The sequence below is a fragment of the Microchirus variegatus genome (genome assembly GCF_963457635.1).
Source record: "Microchirus variegatus genome assembly, chromosome: 10".
NCBI lineage: Eukaryota > Metazoa > Chordata > Actinopteri > Pleuronectiformes > Soleidae > Microchirus > Microchirus variegatus.
Window position 1 is genome coordinate 17,834,074 of NC_139811.1, and position 16,596 is coordinate 17,850,669.

General features: G+C 41.2%; 3 protein-coding genes across 3 annotated transcripts; 1 reads left to right on the plus strand and 2 right to left on the minus strand.

Moving 5' to 3' along the window:
* Positions 1-1,609: 1,609 nt before the first annotated feature.
* On the minus strand, positions 1,610-4,587 carry vac14 (vac14 homolog). The gene has a single exon (XM_083896984.1). It carries the CDS (start codon positions 4,556-4,558, stop codon positions 2,219-2,221), a length of 2,340 nt encoding a protein of 779 aa, XP_083753110.1. The 5' UTR covers positions 4,559-4,587; the 3' UTR covers positions 1,610-2,218.
* A 662-nt stretch (positions 4,588-5,249) lies between these two features.
* LOC310932523 (uncharacterized protein) lies at positions 5,250-7,563 on the plus strand (the record flags this gene model as incomplete). Its single annotated transcript, XM_083895850.1, has 4 exons — positions 5,250-5,542; positions 5,650-5,768; positions 6,482-6,548; positions 6,635-7,563. Exons 1-4 carry the CDS (start codon positions 5,266-5,268, stop codon positions 7,561-7,563), a joined length of 1,392 nt encoding a protein of 463 aa, XP_083751976.1. The 5' UTR covers positions 5,250-5,265.
* Positions 7,564-13,629: 6,066 nt separating this feature from the next.
* Positions 13,630-15,906, minus strand: LOC310932524 (uncharacterized protein; the record flags this gene model as incomplete). Its single annotated transcript, XM_083895851.1, has 4 exons — positions 15,575-15,906; positions 15,402-15,480; positions 15,229-15,322; positions 13,630-14,318 (listed from the first exon to the last, which is right to left on the minus strand). Exons 1-4 carry the CDS (start codon positions 15,865-15,867, stop codon positions 13,630-13,632), a joined length of 1,155 nt encoding a protein of 384 aa, XP_083751977.1. The 5' UTR covers positions 15,868-15,906.
* Between the last annotated feature and the right edge of the window lie 690 nt (positions 15,907-16,596).

A 16,596-nucleotide genomic window follows, 5' to 3' on the forward strand; every position in this document is an offset into this window, starting at 1 on the left:
TGTGTGTGTGTTGTAAAGTAATGGTTACATACATAATGTAGTTCCGTCTAAATCTTTAAGAAAACTTTTTAGACAAAGGCCACGTTGAAGTAAGTTTTTTTCATACACATATACAACCATATTGGCAACTTGCATGAAACAGAGAACAGATATTTTTCCTGGATTACAATTCTATTTTTAATATTTTATCACACGAGTTCACCATAAATTGATTCATGTTCTTTTGAAAAGAAACAGTTGTGGTTCGTGCAGGTAACTGAAACAATGCTGCAATGAAATTAATTGGGGAAAAAGACAGATGGATTTTGCCCTGTTGATTTATGTTTACACACATCTGTGCGTGCGTGTGTGTGTGTGTGAAGCAAAGACGGATATAATGAGGAACTGACAGTCAAATTTCTGCAGTGCAGACATTTCTGAGCTCATGGGGAAGAGCAGCGAGTCCTTTGAAACAGATGTTTTCAATATAGCTGTTGCACATTTGTATATTTTGTGAGGCTAATTTCAACAAGTATAATTATTGTGAACTCAATACACCCTTATCTAAAACACTGTACATTATATGAAGTATGTCTTCTGTATTTGTACTGCATACTGCATATTGTGGAGTCATTGTGCAACAATCTACACAGACTTATACATGCTCTACACATCTTCCAAGGAAGAAAACAAATGTATTGCTTTTTGTAGTCAGCGTGTATCTTAATGTAAAAGCGTTCTTTAGGGTGTATCTGTGAAACAAATGAAGTCATGATCTGTGAGCAGCAGATTCTGTATCAGCAACAAAGAGGGGAAACAATCCTCCTATTGATGTGGTTCAAGGCAAAGCTGCTGAGGACAAAATGGACAATGAAAAACGATTCTCCTCACACAGCACAGCAGGACTCGTCCACACACTGACACGAGATGTCAGCCTGGCCGTAAAATTAAATACAGAACTTTTATGTCTCTATCAAGAAATTAGACCTATATAGATGTACAGTATGTGTACTAAGGGTCAACTGTGTATGGGTGAGAGCTGAAACTTAAGTTAAATTTTTTACCTTGTATAAAAAAAAGTGTTAGCTTTTATTGATTTTTAGTTGGAGGACACTTTAACTGAGATGACGAGCCAAATTCTTGAAGACCACTGCAAAAATGCAATTATGTGTTTGCTTCAATGCATTGTTTATAATAACAACTACAGTAGAAGCCTATTAAAAAAAGAAAAAAAATTGACTGAGCAGCCTTCATGTCAAGCTGGATGTATAATGAGACTAATTACAGTAATAAATCAAGAGTAGAAATTATGACTGGACTATTTTAAAAGTAATGTTATGCAAAGTAAAACTTTTTTTTTTAAAAAAGCTCATACTTTGTTTCTTCTCCTCCCCTCACAAACAGCCAATATTTCTAATAGATTTTGTGCAATGCATGAACAAAAATATATATATTCTTGGTTTTAACATATCCACTTTATTAATTTTCACGCAGGAACAACAACAGTGTGATTACTTTTACTCTTTTTTTGGAATGCAAGACAAAACAGTGCACAATAATATAATTACATATTAGTTGCAGTCAATATAAGACAGCTTTGAGGAGATAAACATGTATGTATGTGATCAGATTTAATAACAAAGAAATTACATTAACAATATGTGTCTATCCAGACATTGATCAGTCAACTACAATTTGCAAAGTTTAAAAATATCAGTTCAGCTGTGTCAACAAGCAGTGTATGCCCTATTCATAGTGCTCAGGCGGATATACCATGTAAATACTGTGGTTCACGTGAGGATTAAATGACAGAAGTGTGACATTTAAATACTGAGATGCATGTCAGTTGCATGTGAAATACTGTGAACATTTCAATTAGCCGGAAAGAAAACTCAGCTGATGAGAGGTTCACCGCTGAAACAGAGGATATGGCCATGTCATCGCCACCACGTGTCATGATATACAAGGGATTATATGTACACTCTCCAATTCTTCTTAAGTTAAGTATGGTTGTGGTGAATTAACCAGTTTTAGGCATAATTGAACAGCACAAAAATGTACAGCTAGTTATTTATTGACAATGACAGTGTTTATCTCAAGAGTGAGTTTTAAAATCAAAATCTCTCAATACTTTTTGGCTAAGCACAACATCTTAATAGACTCTTTTAGTATAACTTTTACAATTTCCTTCATCCCTCTGCTGCTTTTACCAAGCTAAGGTCACTCTGGGACAATGATTTCACACCAGCTTCCTGTCAGGATGATCTGAGGCACGCCCAGAGCGCTGGTGTCGGACTTCTAGATGTTTACTCTGGACACGATCAAAATGCTGGAGCAGCTCATTGAAATCCATCTGCATGTGAGAGGCCCGTTTGGAAGCCACCTGCTGTTTGGAGTCCATATACTTAGACTCATCAAGAGTCCTCATGAGCTCTGGGTTAGGGACACACCGCAAGCGGTGGGAGAGCAGCTGGAAGGCCTGGCTCTGTGGCAGCAGCATCAGCAAACCATACAGTGCTTTAATCAGATAAGGGTTGTTCTCCACATCTAGGAGCTGTAGGCGCAAGTAGGTGAAAATGGGGCTTTCTATGAGCTGTACAAGTTTGTCTACCTCCATCAGGAAGTCCACCGTTACTTCTAAATCTCCAAACTTCTGGATGAGATCATAGGCGTGTTTATAGTTCTGTGTGAGAAAACAGAGCGACACAGTGGCCACAGGGTTGTGGCACCACGAGCGATAGAGGCAGCAAAACAAAGCGCAGCTTTCCTGGGTGCGCAGGTCTTTCAACTGGTTGCGGAGCTGGAAGAGCTCAGCAGACGTAAGCAGAATGGTGTTGAGTGTTTGAACCATAGTGGAGGCAAATTTGAGGTCTTCCTCCTTCAACAGGATGTCAGCCATGGAGTGGAAGATATTCTCTGCATGAAGCAACAAACACAGCTGCCTGATGATGAAAGCTCCTCTGTTCTCCAGAAGCTTTCTCTCCTGACTCAAGCGTTTCAACAGGTTGATCATGAACTTGTAGAAATAGGAGTTCATACTCGGAGTGGAGGGAGAGGAGTCCACTGCTTTAGAACCTAGGACCTTGAGCTCCACTTTGCAGTCGGTGCCATCGCAGGAGCCAGTTTGGTCCGTCTGGCCAGCAGGAGATGACGCTATCTCAGCTAGCACCTCCAAATCTTTCAGTATCACCTCATCGGATTCATCAGACAGTGTTTTCAACAGCATGGGAAACAAACTGTCAGTGTGGCGGAACATTTTACGTGGTGTTTTGATGTAGAGGTGATAGAGCCATTTCAGCACAGCTATACGAGTCATCATGCCAGTGGAGGAGTCGTGGAGATGGCGGTCCAGCACCTGAACAATACCATCCAGGTCTAAAGTTACATGTGGCCTGTCAGAGCTTGCTGGAGTGAAGAAGCTGATATTACTGAAACCAACAGATTCTTGTGATGCATTCAGCATATCATTGCTGTCCGCTTCCATCTTGGGCTGGCCATCTTCCCTTGATGGTGACACCGTACTTCCACTTTTCTCCTCCTCATCATCCTCATCATCCTCAGGGGTCACCAGTTTCATCAGACTGTAGTTACAGGCACTGGCCACATCTTTAGTATTTTTCTTTCTGTCATCATAAGAAAGACAAGGCAGCACTGCAGTTAAAATTCCAGAGGAGTAAGGGAGCACGACTCTGCCTGCAAGCTGAATAAACTCTCTCATCCAGGTCATAGCAGTCAGCTGGATCAGGTCATTAGTTAGTTTGGTCTCGTCTGCAACCTGGCAGTGGATGACCAAGATGTTGGCCATCTCTGCAAATTTCACACTGGATGGAGTCTTTTTAATCTCCTTCAAAAACTCCCCCAGCACCACCTCACACGTCCTGCGGATCTCTTTGCTGTTGTCTCCCAAGATTTGGAAGAGCCCATCCAGGATCTCAGGGAGATAGTCCAAGAGGTTAATGTCCGGCACTGACTCCAGAACGTGTATCCAGGATATGATGAACTGCCTGGCATACTGATTATTAGAATAAATTCTCTCTCTGAGCAAGGGGACAAATGCCACCAAGTCAAACTTGTTACTCTCTGTCACTATGTCCTTCAGCAGTCTGTCCAGGAGTTCAGATCCACTTTTCACATTGGGATCTGGATCAGCAGCGAGCTTGCTGAGACCATCAAAGAGCAGGTTAAAGTGAGGCAGCACAGCTCCTCTTGCTACTTTCACTATGTTATAGAGGGCCTCACAGGCATAGTAGCGCAGACGACTGTCTGAGTCATTAAAACACGTGAGCACTGGCTCAATAAGCTCCTTCAGATACAGACCAGAGTCCTTACCGAGTGCGATGGAGCAGGCTGCCAAACCGATGAGACCCCCCTTGCGGCTGTGAGGGTGCTGGGAGAGGGCGAATTCCGACGCCAGGATCTGGATCACATGCCTGATTTGCGTAGAGTTGTTTTGAGCCACAAACTCCCGCACCAGTTTCTCTATCTCTAAAGCGGCTACTTTCCTCTTCTCGTACAGTTTGTCATTCAGAGCCCGGACAATGTTGGGCGTCAGAGGCGAGAAGTCCTTTTCCGTGTTCATGTTCGTGGCTGCGGTCACACCGGATCGTGTCTAATGAAACCTGCGTTGTAATGCGATCAAAACCGATAACATTTATGACAACACAGCAGAGAGACAGCATATGTTTCATTGGCGAACCAGGAAGCCTTGTAATACAGCGCAGCTGACCGGTTGCATCCGCCGGAAATACGCCACGGGTGTTGCTAAGTATTGGGTCCTGCTGTCCCACTCATGGTCCCACTGTATTACATGTAGTAAATAAACGTCACTCTCGATTGTGTGACTGTTGTCAAGCAGGAGGAAGCAGATGAGCATGTCATTATTTACTGCTAAATGTACTGTTGAGAACGAGAAGCATTGGAAATGAAACAAGAAAGATTTGGATAGAAAACTGAGTCTAATAAAAATGTATTTGCTGGAATAGGGGGTCATTTCCGACCAAAACTGAATTAATCCAAATAATTAAACGTGTCGTGATGTGTATTGTTATTATTTTGTAAAGATTTGTAACAACTCCGGTCCACATTCCAACAAAGAGTGGCGGTAAAGCACCTTAAAGTATGCTGCCACCCGCCATTTAAAGGCAAAGAAGAAGAACTGTTAGCTCACATTAGCTTCAGGAGCAAAGGATTCGATTCACGCGTTTTCAGTTTTACTGTAAGCCGAAGTTTTATTTGTTTTTGTATTTATTTAGCTGGTGAAGAGGGTTTTATCGGTCAACAGCAGCGATGGACCGCCGCGTTTCTTTCCACTCTCAGCTCTCCTCTATCATGGACGCGATGGCCAAGTCCGCCTTCAGTCAGATCAGCAAGCTGGTGGATGAAGACTCTGCCGAGCTCCGGCTCGAGTTGTCTCGGCTTTTGTTTGCTAATTCAGCCCTGGCAGAAAAAGTCAACAGTCTCGAGTGTGAGTTGACGATTGTGAAAAGCGACGCGCCCGTTTTGTGCAAAACTTCTAGCAACGTGGGTGTACAAACTGTCTGCTGCCCAGACGGAGATCCTCACGGTAACTTTCTGTCTGTCACATTAACACAATAATAGCATCTGCCCTGAGGATAAACGCAAACCGCGGCTGTGTGTAACTGTTTTTGTGTCACTCATTTAACTTCTCAGTGTCCGGGACTCCTGCTATAGAGGGAGTCTTTGGTAAAGACTGGTGTATGAATCTGTGGAAAGACAGAGACCCATGTCGTCTGGAGACAGTCACTAACTCACCACAGTGTTCTGATAAGGTGAGAGGATATGAGTACTACAGAGGCTTAAAAACAGATGTAAAAATTATGTATAATACTGTTTAGATGCCTGATATACCAGAGTGTATATTAGTTTAACTTGTTGATTATTTTCATGAATACTTAAAGGTGCATTATGTAATAAATCTAAAGCAACTGACCATAAAATCCTCCTAATATGTCACAGAGACTCAGGAATAATGTTCATATAACATACTGAACTCACCAACAACAACAGTACAGCCAAAGTATTTGCATTATAAAATACATTTTGCAGACTGCAAATCATGTTTTGGCATGTGGCGCCACCTACCGCCGTCTACCAATCATTGCAGTCAGTAGAGTCTCAGCTACCAAGTGACCACGGGTTGCCAGTTACGTCAAAAAACGAAACCTAAAAGACCTCGATATTTTGAATTTGAATGTAGAAACTGTTTTTGGCCACATTCTTACATATTGCACCTTTAATCAGTCGTTTTGTCCAGAAACCAACAATATTCAGTGTATTCTCATGGAGAAGTATATAAACCAGAATATATATTCATTTAAGAAGCATAAATCACAGTACTTGTTTTTATTCCATCCCACAGTCAAAAGTCATATTATCGACTAAAACAACAATTTAACATTTTTCTAATTATTTCAGCTGTCATCATAGAAAATGTTGTTGTATTGAACAACAGCCCAACATCTGAAATCTTTCTGTTTTGTAGTTGCTGCTCGATCAAATTACTGTGACTGAGATCAAAAAGGAGGATGACGAGGAAGCGAGTACAGAGGGTAAGAGTGTAAGACTGGAGAGGACGTACAGCAGATTTAACAGTTTTATTGTTAACGATGTGTTTATTTTGTGTGTTTGTATGCAGGTGAACATGAACAAAGTTCAGTTGTGGAGCTAGAGCAGCTGACAGTCCACTACTCTGCTGATGGCAGCGCTTACAGCCTGTCATTTGATCAAGAAGAAGACCTGGTTCACTCTGCAGCTGATACTGAAGAACCGTCAAAGGAGCTGATGTCTATCAACGATACAGAGGAGACCTTCAGTGCTCATATTATTCCAATCGATGAGGATGATGACGACGATGATGATGTACTGTTTGTTGAAGAAAGCCACCAGGAACCTGCTATGGACACTGCATGGGCGCCCGGCAACAACGAGCAGCAAACATTATTGGCAGACACCATTGAAAACAGCACTGCTTTGGAGAAAGATTCACATGATAACTTTAATATGCTTAATGCAGAAACTGTCCGAGATCTAAACAAAGACATATTCCAATCCAATCCAGTCCATTTCACATGCAAAATATGTAGCAAAACATTTTACCACAAGGGCACTCTAACACACCACATGAAGTTTCATAAGTCAAACTTCTGTAGCATTTGTAAGCAGCATTTCCCAGACAGGAGCATGTTAAACATGCACACCTGCATACCTCCAGTTCTGTCTCATAGAGTCGCCAAGTCTTGTGGGCTGTGTGGGAAGACTTTTGCAAACCCATCAGCTCTGAGAATACACTATGTGGTCCACACAGGAGAGAAACCCCACAGCTGCAGATTGTGTGGAAAAGGGTTCACCCAGAAAGGCAATCTGAAATGTCACCTACGCATCCATACTGGGGAGAGACCGTTTGTCTGTGGTAAATGTGGAAAGACCTTCACACAAAAGGTAAACCTCAACCATCATTTAATAGCACACAGAAATCGTGAGGTCGAATTGGGTAAGCCCATACTTCAAATGAATCCAATAACTTACGGGTCTTTGGTGAATGACCGATCTGAGTGTAGTACATGAAATGTAGCTTTATTCATTTGAGTTGATACTACAGTACTCCTCATTGATGATAGTGTAGTTACTGTCATGTCAGTAATAACACAGTGTGTAGTAACTGTCATTATGCTGCACTTCCATACATGTTCTGTTGTATGACATTTAAGCTGTTACCAGTTCAGTGTTGTAATTGTTGATTCTGGGTTTCTAATAAAAAAAAGTCATAGATTTTCACCTTTTAAATTACATTTTTATTGATGGAACTTTTATTTTATTTTATTTTCCTTGCCTTGAATATTCAACTGGACTTTGTTTGGGACATGCATGTGTGCAAGAGTGAAAATAAAAACGGATGAGATCAGTGTGGCGTGTTCAAGGAACGTGTATGCTTTATCATAGTCTGCTCTGTCTAAGGTGATATTAATGGTGAAGATTTATGCAAGAAATGTCTTTAAGGGAGTCTTTAAACAGTTGAGCTACTGGCTTGACTACTTGTTGACAGTAGCATTATGTTCTAGATCAACACACATCAACATTTCTTTTAAACAGTGATTTTATTCCAAGATATGGGTCTACCTGCTTTATGTCCATTTACATACCAGTTGAGGTGTGGCATGTAGTAAATACAAAGGAGAGGTGAGACTGACAAAAGAGCAAACAAATTCAGTTGTTTAGTTGTCATTTCTTTTGAAGAGGTAGTTTTGAATGTTTGTGCTACAAATGTGCAAAGAATTGAGCACTGGACCAAAGTAAATTTGGCATTCTGCAATAATATAGTATTACACTGAGGTATATGTAACATGTTATGCCAGCTGTGTGAATGTGACAACATGCAAGAATAAAATTATATAGATTTTTTTTTTCTTTCTTTCAAAATAGTTTGGCCCCAAAGAGCTACAACAATATCCTAATAATGTTTAATATATTTGATATTTTTGACAATTTCATTTTAAATCTACTTAAAAAGGACTGAGGAGGGGACTCCTACAATCCTACCAGTCAAATAAACAAAATCCCACACAATCAGCACTTCTCATATCAATAATACTGAACACACACCCAAGCTAAGATTTCACAGCTGCACTATAAGCCGTATCAGCTGTTAAAATAAGCTTGTTTTATTTAAACGGGGCATATCAAATGTTCCTATATACAGTACATACTGGCTCAAGTAGACCTCCTCTAAACACTACACCAACTTCTGTGGTTTGATTGGTCAAACCACACTGGTGAAACACTGGTGATGATTTAAACCATACTTGTACGCATAACACTTTCCACAATCCACACAACTATAGGGCTTTTCACCAGTGTGTGTCCGAAGATGTATGTTCAGAGAGCTTTTCTGGGAAAAACTTTTGCCACAGCTTGGACAGCTATACGGCTTCTCCCCCGAGTGCACACGCTGGTGCAGTTTCAGATACGTTTTCTGAGCAAATCGCTTCCCGCAAACTGAGCAGCTGAACGGCTTCTCACCAGAGTGTCGCCTGATGTGGACTTTTAAACTGCTCAAATAGTTGAACATTTTCCCACAGAATAAGCACTCAAAATGTCTTGTTGGCTTTGCAGGTTTTGGCTGAATAGCAAGTGCTTTGGTTGTATTCATGTGGATGCCATCTGTATAGTCAGAGTATTCGGCCATGGCTGAAGAAGGATTTGTGTTGTCAGCCAGAGTGCCCATTGTTGCGTCTTCTATTAGCTTGTCCATAATTGTTGGTTGCATGCGTTGCTGTGTTTGATTGTCAGTCACCACAGGAAAGTTGTTTAATTCCCCTGAGTGAAGCTGTAGCTCATCAACAGATCTAGGAAGCATGCTGTCCTCCTCAAACATCCCAACAACTGTAAAATGAGAATACATGATGTTATATCACAGAGGCTAGGTGAAAGTAACTTGTATTTGTTTTAAAACTGAACTTACTTTTCCTGTTTTCTGTGAAACTCATCTGCTGGCCAATAGGGTGATCATCATACATCTCCTCCTTGACAAAGATGAGATCAGGTTCTCTCTCCGTCAAGTCTATTGCCTACCAACACGACAGGTGCAGACAACTTTAAACATAATTGTTTGACATGTTTGCCAATTACAAAAAGGTGTAATGACTCACTGACCTGTACGCCCATGCTTGTCATAGCAGTTGGCTCCATTGTTTCTTTTCTGTGAGAGGGGAGTTTCTCTTCTCTCCAAAAGTCCATACACCAGTCCTTTCCAAAAACTCCATCGATGGCTGGAGCGGGTTGCTGCTGTTCTAAAAGAAGAAGCAGATATGAAATTGTGGGCTACTACAGGTGGTTATCATTGTGTAAATAAATGTGGCTAATTCAAGATCAAATACACTTTCAGGACAGCCTGGTTGTTTTTTGAAAGGACAGAATGTTAAAGGCTAAGAAATAAGCTTAAAACTTACAACAAAAACAGTGACAGCACACTTAATTGACAATTTATTAGAAACATCCAGCTAGTACAAAAGTTTTAACATTTTAACACAGCAGTCTTTTTGGATTTAACTGTAATAATTGTTTCTACTATTTTGGCAACAAATGTCTCTGCTAAATAACAGAAATGATAAAAACCATGTGTTCTGTTTAACACTGTGGATCTCAAACCTCTAGCATAGGCCTATTCAACTAACTTTAATCTTCCTCTGGCTCATGGCTCATTGTGCCAGTTTCCCCGAATGGCGAATGAGGAGTGGAGGAATAAAGTCCAGGTACTATAAACATAATTTCAGCATCAACACAGTCAAGTGACGTCATGTAAATCAGTGTGAAGTTTCTCTCACTGAGCTTCTTAGGCTCAAAATAGCTGATGTTTAGAAAACATGCACTGTTCACTTAGTGATGATCTTTAATTACAGTTTACAGTTTGTGCCCTCATTGTAAGCATCTTACGTCTGTTTCCAATTGAAAGTGTGTGTTGTGAAAAGACATGTTGTTAGTCTGAATGCTACAGTTTTGCATTTATGTTGATATTTATTGAACAGACCTACCCGTTTCTGATTATTTCTGTTTTTACTATTTTCATCATAAAGTCTACAGTTGTTGACACCGTCTGTGTCAAAACTTTTCATGGCGGTCAATTTTCTTGATGTGGGCTTGTATTGCTATCTTAAAATGCAAAGCATATTGGTCTGTTTTAGATTATTCAAATGTCTTCAATTGTAAGTACTTCGTTTGAAACAGTAGTAACATTATGAACAGGACTGTTTATTTTTGGCATACATTACACCATTTTGTAACTCATTTGGCTTCACATTTAACATTTATGGACCTCTTAAAAGCTCCAATTGCTGTTGAGGATGTTATAAACAGGTCTGATGCTTCCCAGTCTTGGTCCTCAGGGACCACTGTCCTGCATGTTTTAGATGTTGCCCCACTCCAACACACCTGATTCAAATGATCAACTAATCATCAAGTGCTGCAAAAGCCATATAATGAGCCATTCATTTGAATCAGGTGTGTTGTAGCAGGGCAACATCTAAAACTGGTTTCTTGAGGACCAAGATTGGGAAACACTACTGGTCTTGTAGTGGTGGTAGTAGTAGTGGTCTACTACTGGTCTGGATTTGATTATAATGCCACATTAAAGTAAAGATAAGGTATATGTCTGGCTAATTTTATTCCTTGTAGTATCATATTTATTATAATTATACTGTTATTTTGATTATTATTATTATTATTATTATTTATTTAGGTTTTGTACATATTATTTGTGGTCCACACACCGCCAGTTATTCAGTTATTCTCCTTTCTTCTTAAATTTGAATAGCCCTGCTCTAGCAGCTGGAGCGTGGGGGAAGGATGCTTGGGAAGGATGCTTGGATGAGGGTGACGGGACTGTCGCGGACACCGGGCCTCTCACCTACGCCCCCTTTGCAGCGGCTACGTGTCTAACCGCCGTTAAAGCGCAATGCAGCTCCACGAACGTCACAATTAAAAGCTTAATCAATTAAAAGTGAACATTAAAATTGATACAGTTGGTGTTTTATTGTAAAGACTGCGGTAACTTCAGGGGGAATGTTGTCTACACTTCTGCTGGCTAGCCTGACAAATACAAACGGTCGTTGTTCTGCTGGTTAAAAGACTCCACCGCTGACTCGACTGACCGTCCTGACCTGCAAGGTGCCGCCGGCTGACACTGTTAACATGTCCGGGATAGGTCTGCGCTTCCCTCGCTGCTCTCAGTTGGACCTCCAATGAGTAACATCTCTTCTTCAGCGCCTCATTCTCCGTCTTATGGAGCGAAATCTCCGTGTGAAGGACGGAGGAGCACTCATCAGCCAGGCTGCCTATTTCAACCAAAGCCGCCTTCGTTAGTTTGTCCAGGATGGCGGCTAACTGCGTCCGAAAACTCCGGTTTGTGGTGTCGCACATCATCTCGACTGGAAGGCTTAATATTGTGGAATGATGGCCAAATTTATCAGCGTAGCAACGCCGTTCCTCGGTAAAATATGTATAACTGGACCGCAAAGGATTGTGGGAAATTTCTAAACCGGTGCTCTATATTTACGAGGAGCCAGTGAAGGCAGCACAGTGTAAACGGACCGTTGGACATATAGGCATATTAATATTGTTTACCGTCAACTAACTAACAAATAATAATGAAAAGTATTGTGTTGTTGAATTTAAGTCTGCAGCTTGTAAAACTCGGTGATTGATGCAGTCAATTTAATCAATGAATTGTCTGTTCTCCTTTATATCAACTTGCCAAGTAACTGACAAATTGACAGTTTAAAAACCCAAACCTTATCACAGTTACCGTCTAGGATTTATTATTGTACGGATTCTGTATTAGACTGTGGGTTAGGTGGTGAAATGTTACACTCAGTGTCTTCACTGTACAATCCGGGTACTGAAGAGTACTGCATGATGCCATATTTGTCAGTGTGAATACACTCGTGCACTTAAAATAGCAAGTGTGTGTATGAAAGTACACAAACTGGGACACAGCCCAGGGCCACAGTGACGGCACAATGATAAAAGGCAACAGCTATTAACAACATGATAATTATATGTTTTACTGTATGAATGTAATGATAATAATAGTGCTTCGGTGGGTGGGGACAGATTTATCCTGCCATCCATCTATCATCTGTTAATTTCAATCTGCTTCTCTGTAGCTGGGTTTACGTTGTTCTCTGAAAATCAACACTTTCCAGCTCTTTCTTGTGGATCCTCCAGCATTCCCAGGCCAGAGGACGTGTACGATCCATCCAACTGTCCATTTACTCAATCATTTGGCTCCTTGCAAAGGTTCTACTCCAAGCTGACTGGGTCCAGCCACCTGGCCCAGTTCCTGGTGGCCCGATGAAACAGCCACAATGAGGCCTTACTAACAGGGGCCAGATCTGGGAGTGAAGCTCACCAGCAACTGTGTGGTGGCTAGTTCTAGAGCTCAAAATAGCAAAACGGTCTTGGGCTCAACACAAGGCATGAGGGCCAGGTGCGATGTCTGCCAGATGACAGGCATTCTAATTCATGACTTTGCAGATTAATTATATGGACTTGATCCACCTTCATTCTGCATTCTCACACACTGTATCACCTCCTGCTTTGGCAACAGTGGAGACACAAATTAAACAGGGCAGTGATAACTCCACATGATTAAGGACCCCACTCATCCCTCCCATGGACTAAGTGTCAGATCAATGAATACTCAGATGTTAACAGCTATCGGAGAATGAACTGCATATAAAATCTGTTAATATTTTATCAAAACGGCTTATTTATTCTATTTTTTTGTTTATTTTTCAAAGCTGTTGTATATTAATTAATATTTTACAGTCTTCTGCCTTGCACTCAATTACATTTTTAAGTGGTGCATAAAAACGACAAAAGAAATGTTGAATACCCGCTAGAGATGTTTAAACCAGTATAAAAAAAAAAAGACAGGACGGAATATTGGGATGAGTATACTGTAGCACAATATCAGTGAACATAAAATGTAAGCCACAGAAAACATAGTCAGTGACATGTTTATAACAACACAGCAGGCGATGAACGATAGATAGTTCAAGTGTGGAACAAAGATAACTTAATTAAAATACTTTATTTCAGTCAATCAACTGTAGAAGTTACACTCAACGGACTGTTTCAAATGGTTCCATTAATTAATGATGCACTGAATGTTGGTGCATCAGATTCACGGCCATACATGTTCAAACTCGGGTCTAAATGTACCGCAAGGTGTTTTTTCAGATTGCAGTTCTTTGTAAAACCCTTGCCACATTTGATGCAAACAAAAGGTTTTTCTCCAGTGTGTGTTCGCTGGTGCATATCAAGAGTGCATTTCTGAATGAAGCCCTTTCCGCAAATAGGACATCGGTAAGGCTTCTCCCCGGTGTGTGTGCGCTGGTGTGTGTACAGGTGTCCTTTCTGTGCATATCTCTTTCCACATAGCGTGCACCTGAAGGGTTTCTCTCCCGTGTGACTTCTCTGGTGTATTTCAAGTTGACTGTAGCACCTGAAGCTCTTGCCGCACTGCAAGCAGCCAAACCTCTTTGCAGCAGAGTTCCTCAAGTTGTGGATCTTCATATTTCTGAGCACACTTAAGCTTTGGGATGCGACATTTTGAGCAATGCTTTTGCCAACCTCCAGATTTGTGTTTGCAAGTACAAACTGTGGATTCCATTGCGTTTCCCTCCTTCCTGGTCCAGCAAGAGATGAATGGGAGCTTATGCTTGCAAAGCTATCAGTGAACATGGGCGACTGATGTTCTGCGATCGGTTTGGGATGCTGCACTACATCTGAACTCCTCTGAGCTTCTGGGACTGCTTCCTTTCCTGTAGACATTATAAAAGTATGTTAAAAATTGGAATATGACTAATCTTAAAGTACTCAATGAAGGTCATACATAAAAAAGCATGATAAAACACTGTCACTTCACCACTCCTCTCTTCTCTTACAGTGTAAATGCACAGGCTTCCAAAAATTGTGTCACTTGTGTGACAGACAGAATAGACGCTGTAACACATGAACAGTCCATTGTGTGAAAATGTGTGTCATCTAATGGTGAGAATGCAGATTGTAAGACGGAGGATTCCTCTGCTCACCCCTCCCTTTCTATCAGGGAACTACAGTGGCCTTTGCATTCCACAAATGAGTTCTTCTTCATTTACATAGTGAACTTACTTGCATAGAAATATGCACGCTCCAGCTGCTTTGTCCATTTGGGTTGCTGTAATAATGTGGTGCATTTAACAATTCTTATTTTTAAGCGACTGTACATTTAAAAGGCCACAATGGCGGCAAAAAGACCCAGGTAAGGCTCAAACACACCTGAATCAGGTGTGTTGGAGCAGGTAAACGCCTACAACATGCAGGACAGTGGCTCCCCAGTACCAGGCGCGAGAAACTCTGCTCCAAATTGACCATGTGAATGGTTGTTTGTCTATATGTTGACTCTGTGATGGACTGGCGACCTGTCTAGGGTGTACCCTGCCTTTTTCCCACTGGGATTGGCACCAGTGGAGGATTAAGCGGTCGTCAATTAGTGAGTGTACACTTAAATAAACACATTTATGGGTAGTTTATTTTTTGTGTTTGTGCAAAAAACCCTCCTATACAAACTGGAAATTTTAATCAGTTGTAATATATAAATCCCAAAATCAATGTGTTGGAATGGGTCAGAATTACATATTACTCATTACTGTATCCAGTTTTTTTTTTGGATACAGTACTCACTGTTTTCACCTGTCCTGTCCTGGTCAGTGTCTCCAGTGTCCACCTCCAACAACTCTTCCTTTACCACAATAAGGTCGGGCTGCTCTTTTGGTGGGTTTCTAACCTGTTTAACACAAATCAATCGCACCTGTTACAAGCGAACGACACAACATGTGCAATAGAACATGTTATAGTGTAGTTACCTCAGGTAAAGCTTGATCTTCTCCGTGATGCAAAGTGCTACTTTCAGTGGAGGAACTTGTTTTTTCCCATAGGATCTCACTAGGATATAATAAACAATGATTAATACAAACCATGCAGGCAGGGTGGAGCTGGGAGGGAAAGTCATGATGGCGACAGGAATCTGCCAGCCTACCTTTTTATGGCAGGTCTTGTCTTGTCAGACTCCAATACTCTGTTTGCTGAAGCGTCCCTAACCAGTGAGCATGCCGCTACGTCCTGTCTGCTTCCCTGCGCCATGTAAAGCAGTTTCTCCATTAGCTGCAGTTTCTCTGTGAGCGAGACGATTTCGTTCCGCCCTCGGTTTATCTCTATTTTCAGCATCTTCGACTCAATCTCCACCAGTTTGCTTATTTCCATTACAGCTGTTTTGGATAGCGCGTCCATGATGGAGACGAGCTGTGTCTGGAAAGAGAAGACTGTCGACATTGTTTAGAGTTTCTGTGACGCACGAGAGATAAACGCGTTCAAAACGCTTCAGTCAGAAAGACCCTTAATGTTCACACTGTTGAGATTTAGTTACAATGTCGAATTTGAGCTGCGTGAACATTCCCACAATGCACGCGCAGCTAGGCTACAAACTCGTATTGTTGGTGACGTGGTGCATTGTTTCCATCTACCGGTCAGGAGGAAGCATGGCAACCGCTAATAATAAAATAATGTATCTGAATCTACGGTGAATTAAGCTCAGCCCGTTTTGTGCGGCACTCATCTAAATATAACGGAACATTTTCCTGTAACTTGCACTTCTGTTTGTGTCCGGGTAAGCCTTTTTTTAACCGCCTTTGAGAACGAGCTCTGTAGAACTCAAATGACCAGAAGGCAGCGCGATCTAAAAATCAGACGCTGATTGGCTGTTTGAAAAGTCATTTGAGGAAGTAGTTCGCCGAAATACATTCGCCGACCGAAAATCCTCATGATAGTCGACACCTGAACTTCTGTCTAGGTAAGGAAACTTCCTCTCATGAGGAACATAAGAGCTTGTGACATGAATTCAGTTAATAAATAAATTAGTTTATCCTCCTGATATTCGTGATATTTCAGGTAGTTTTTAATTCATGCAATATGCCGTTGTTGTTATTAGCTTACATATGCACTACACTGCACAGCTTTAGCCACAGTAGAATGGTCTGAAAGAATGGCTTTAGCATATCAACA

Coding starts and splice junctions, on each gene's coding strand:
- vac14 (XM_083896984.1), bottom strand. CDS start 4,558: ATGAACACGGAAAAGGACTTCTCGCCTCTGACGCCCAACATTGTCCGG.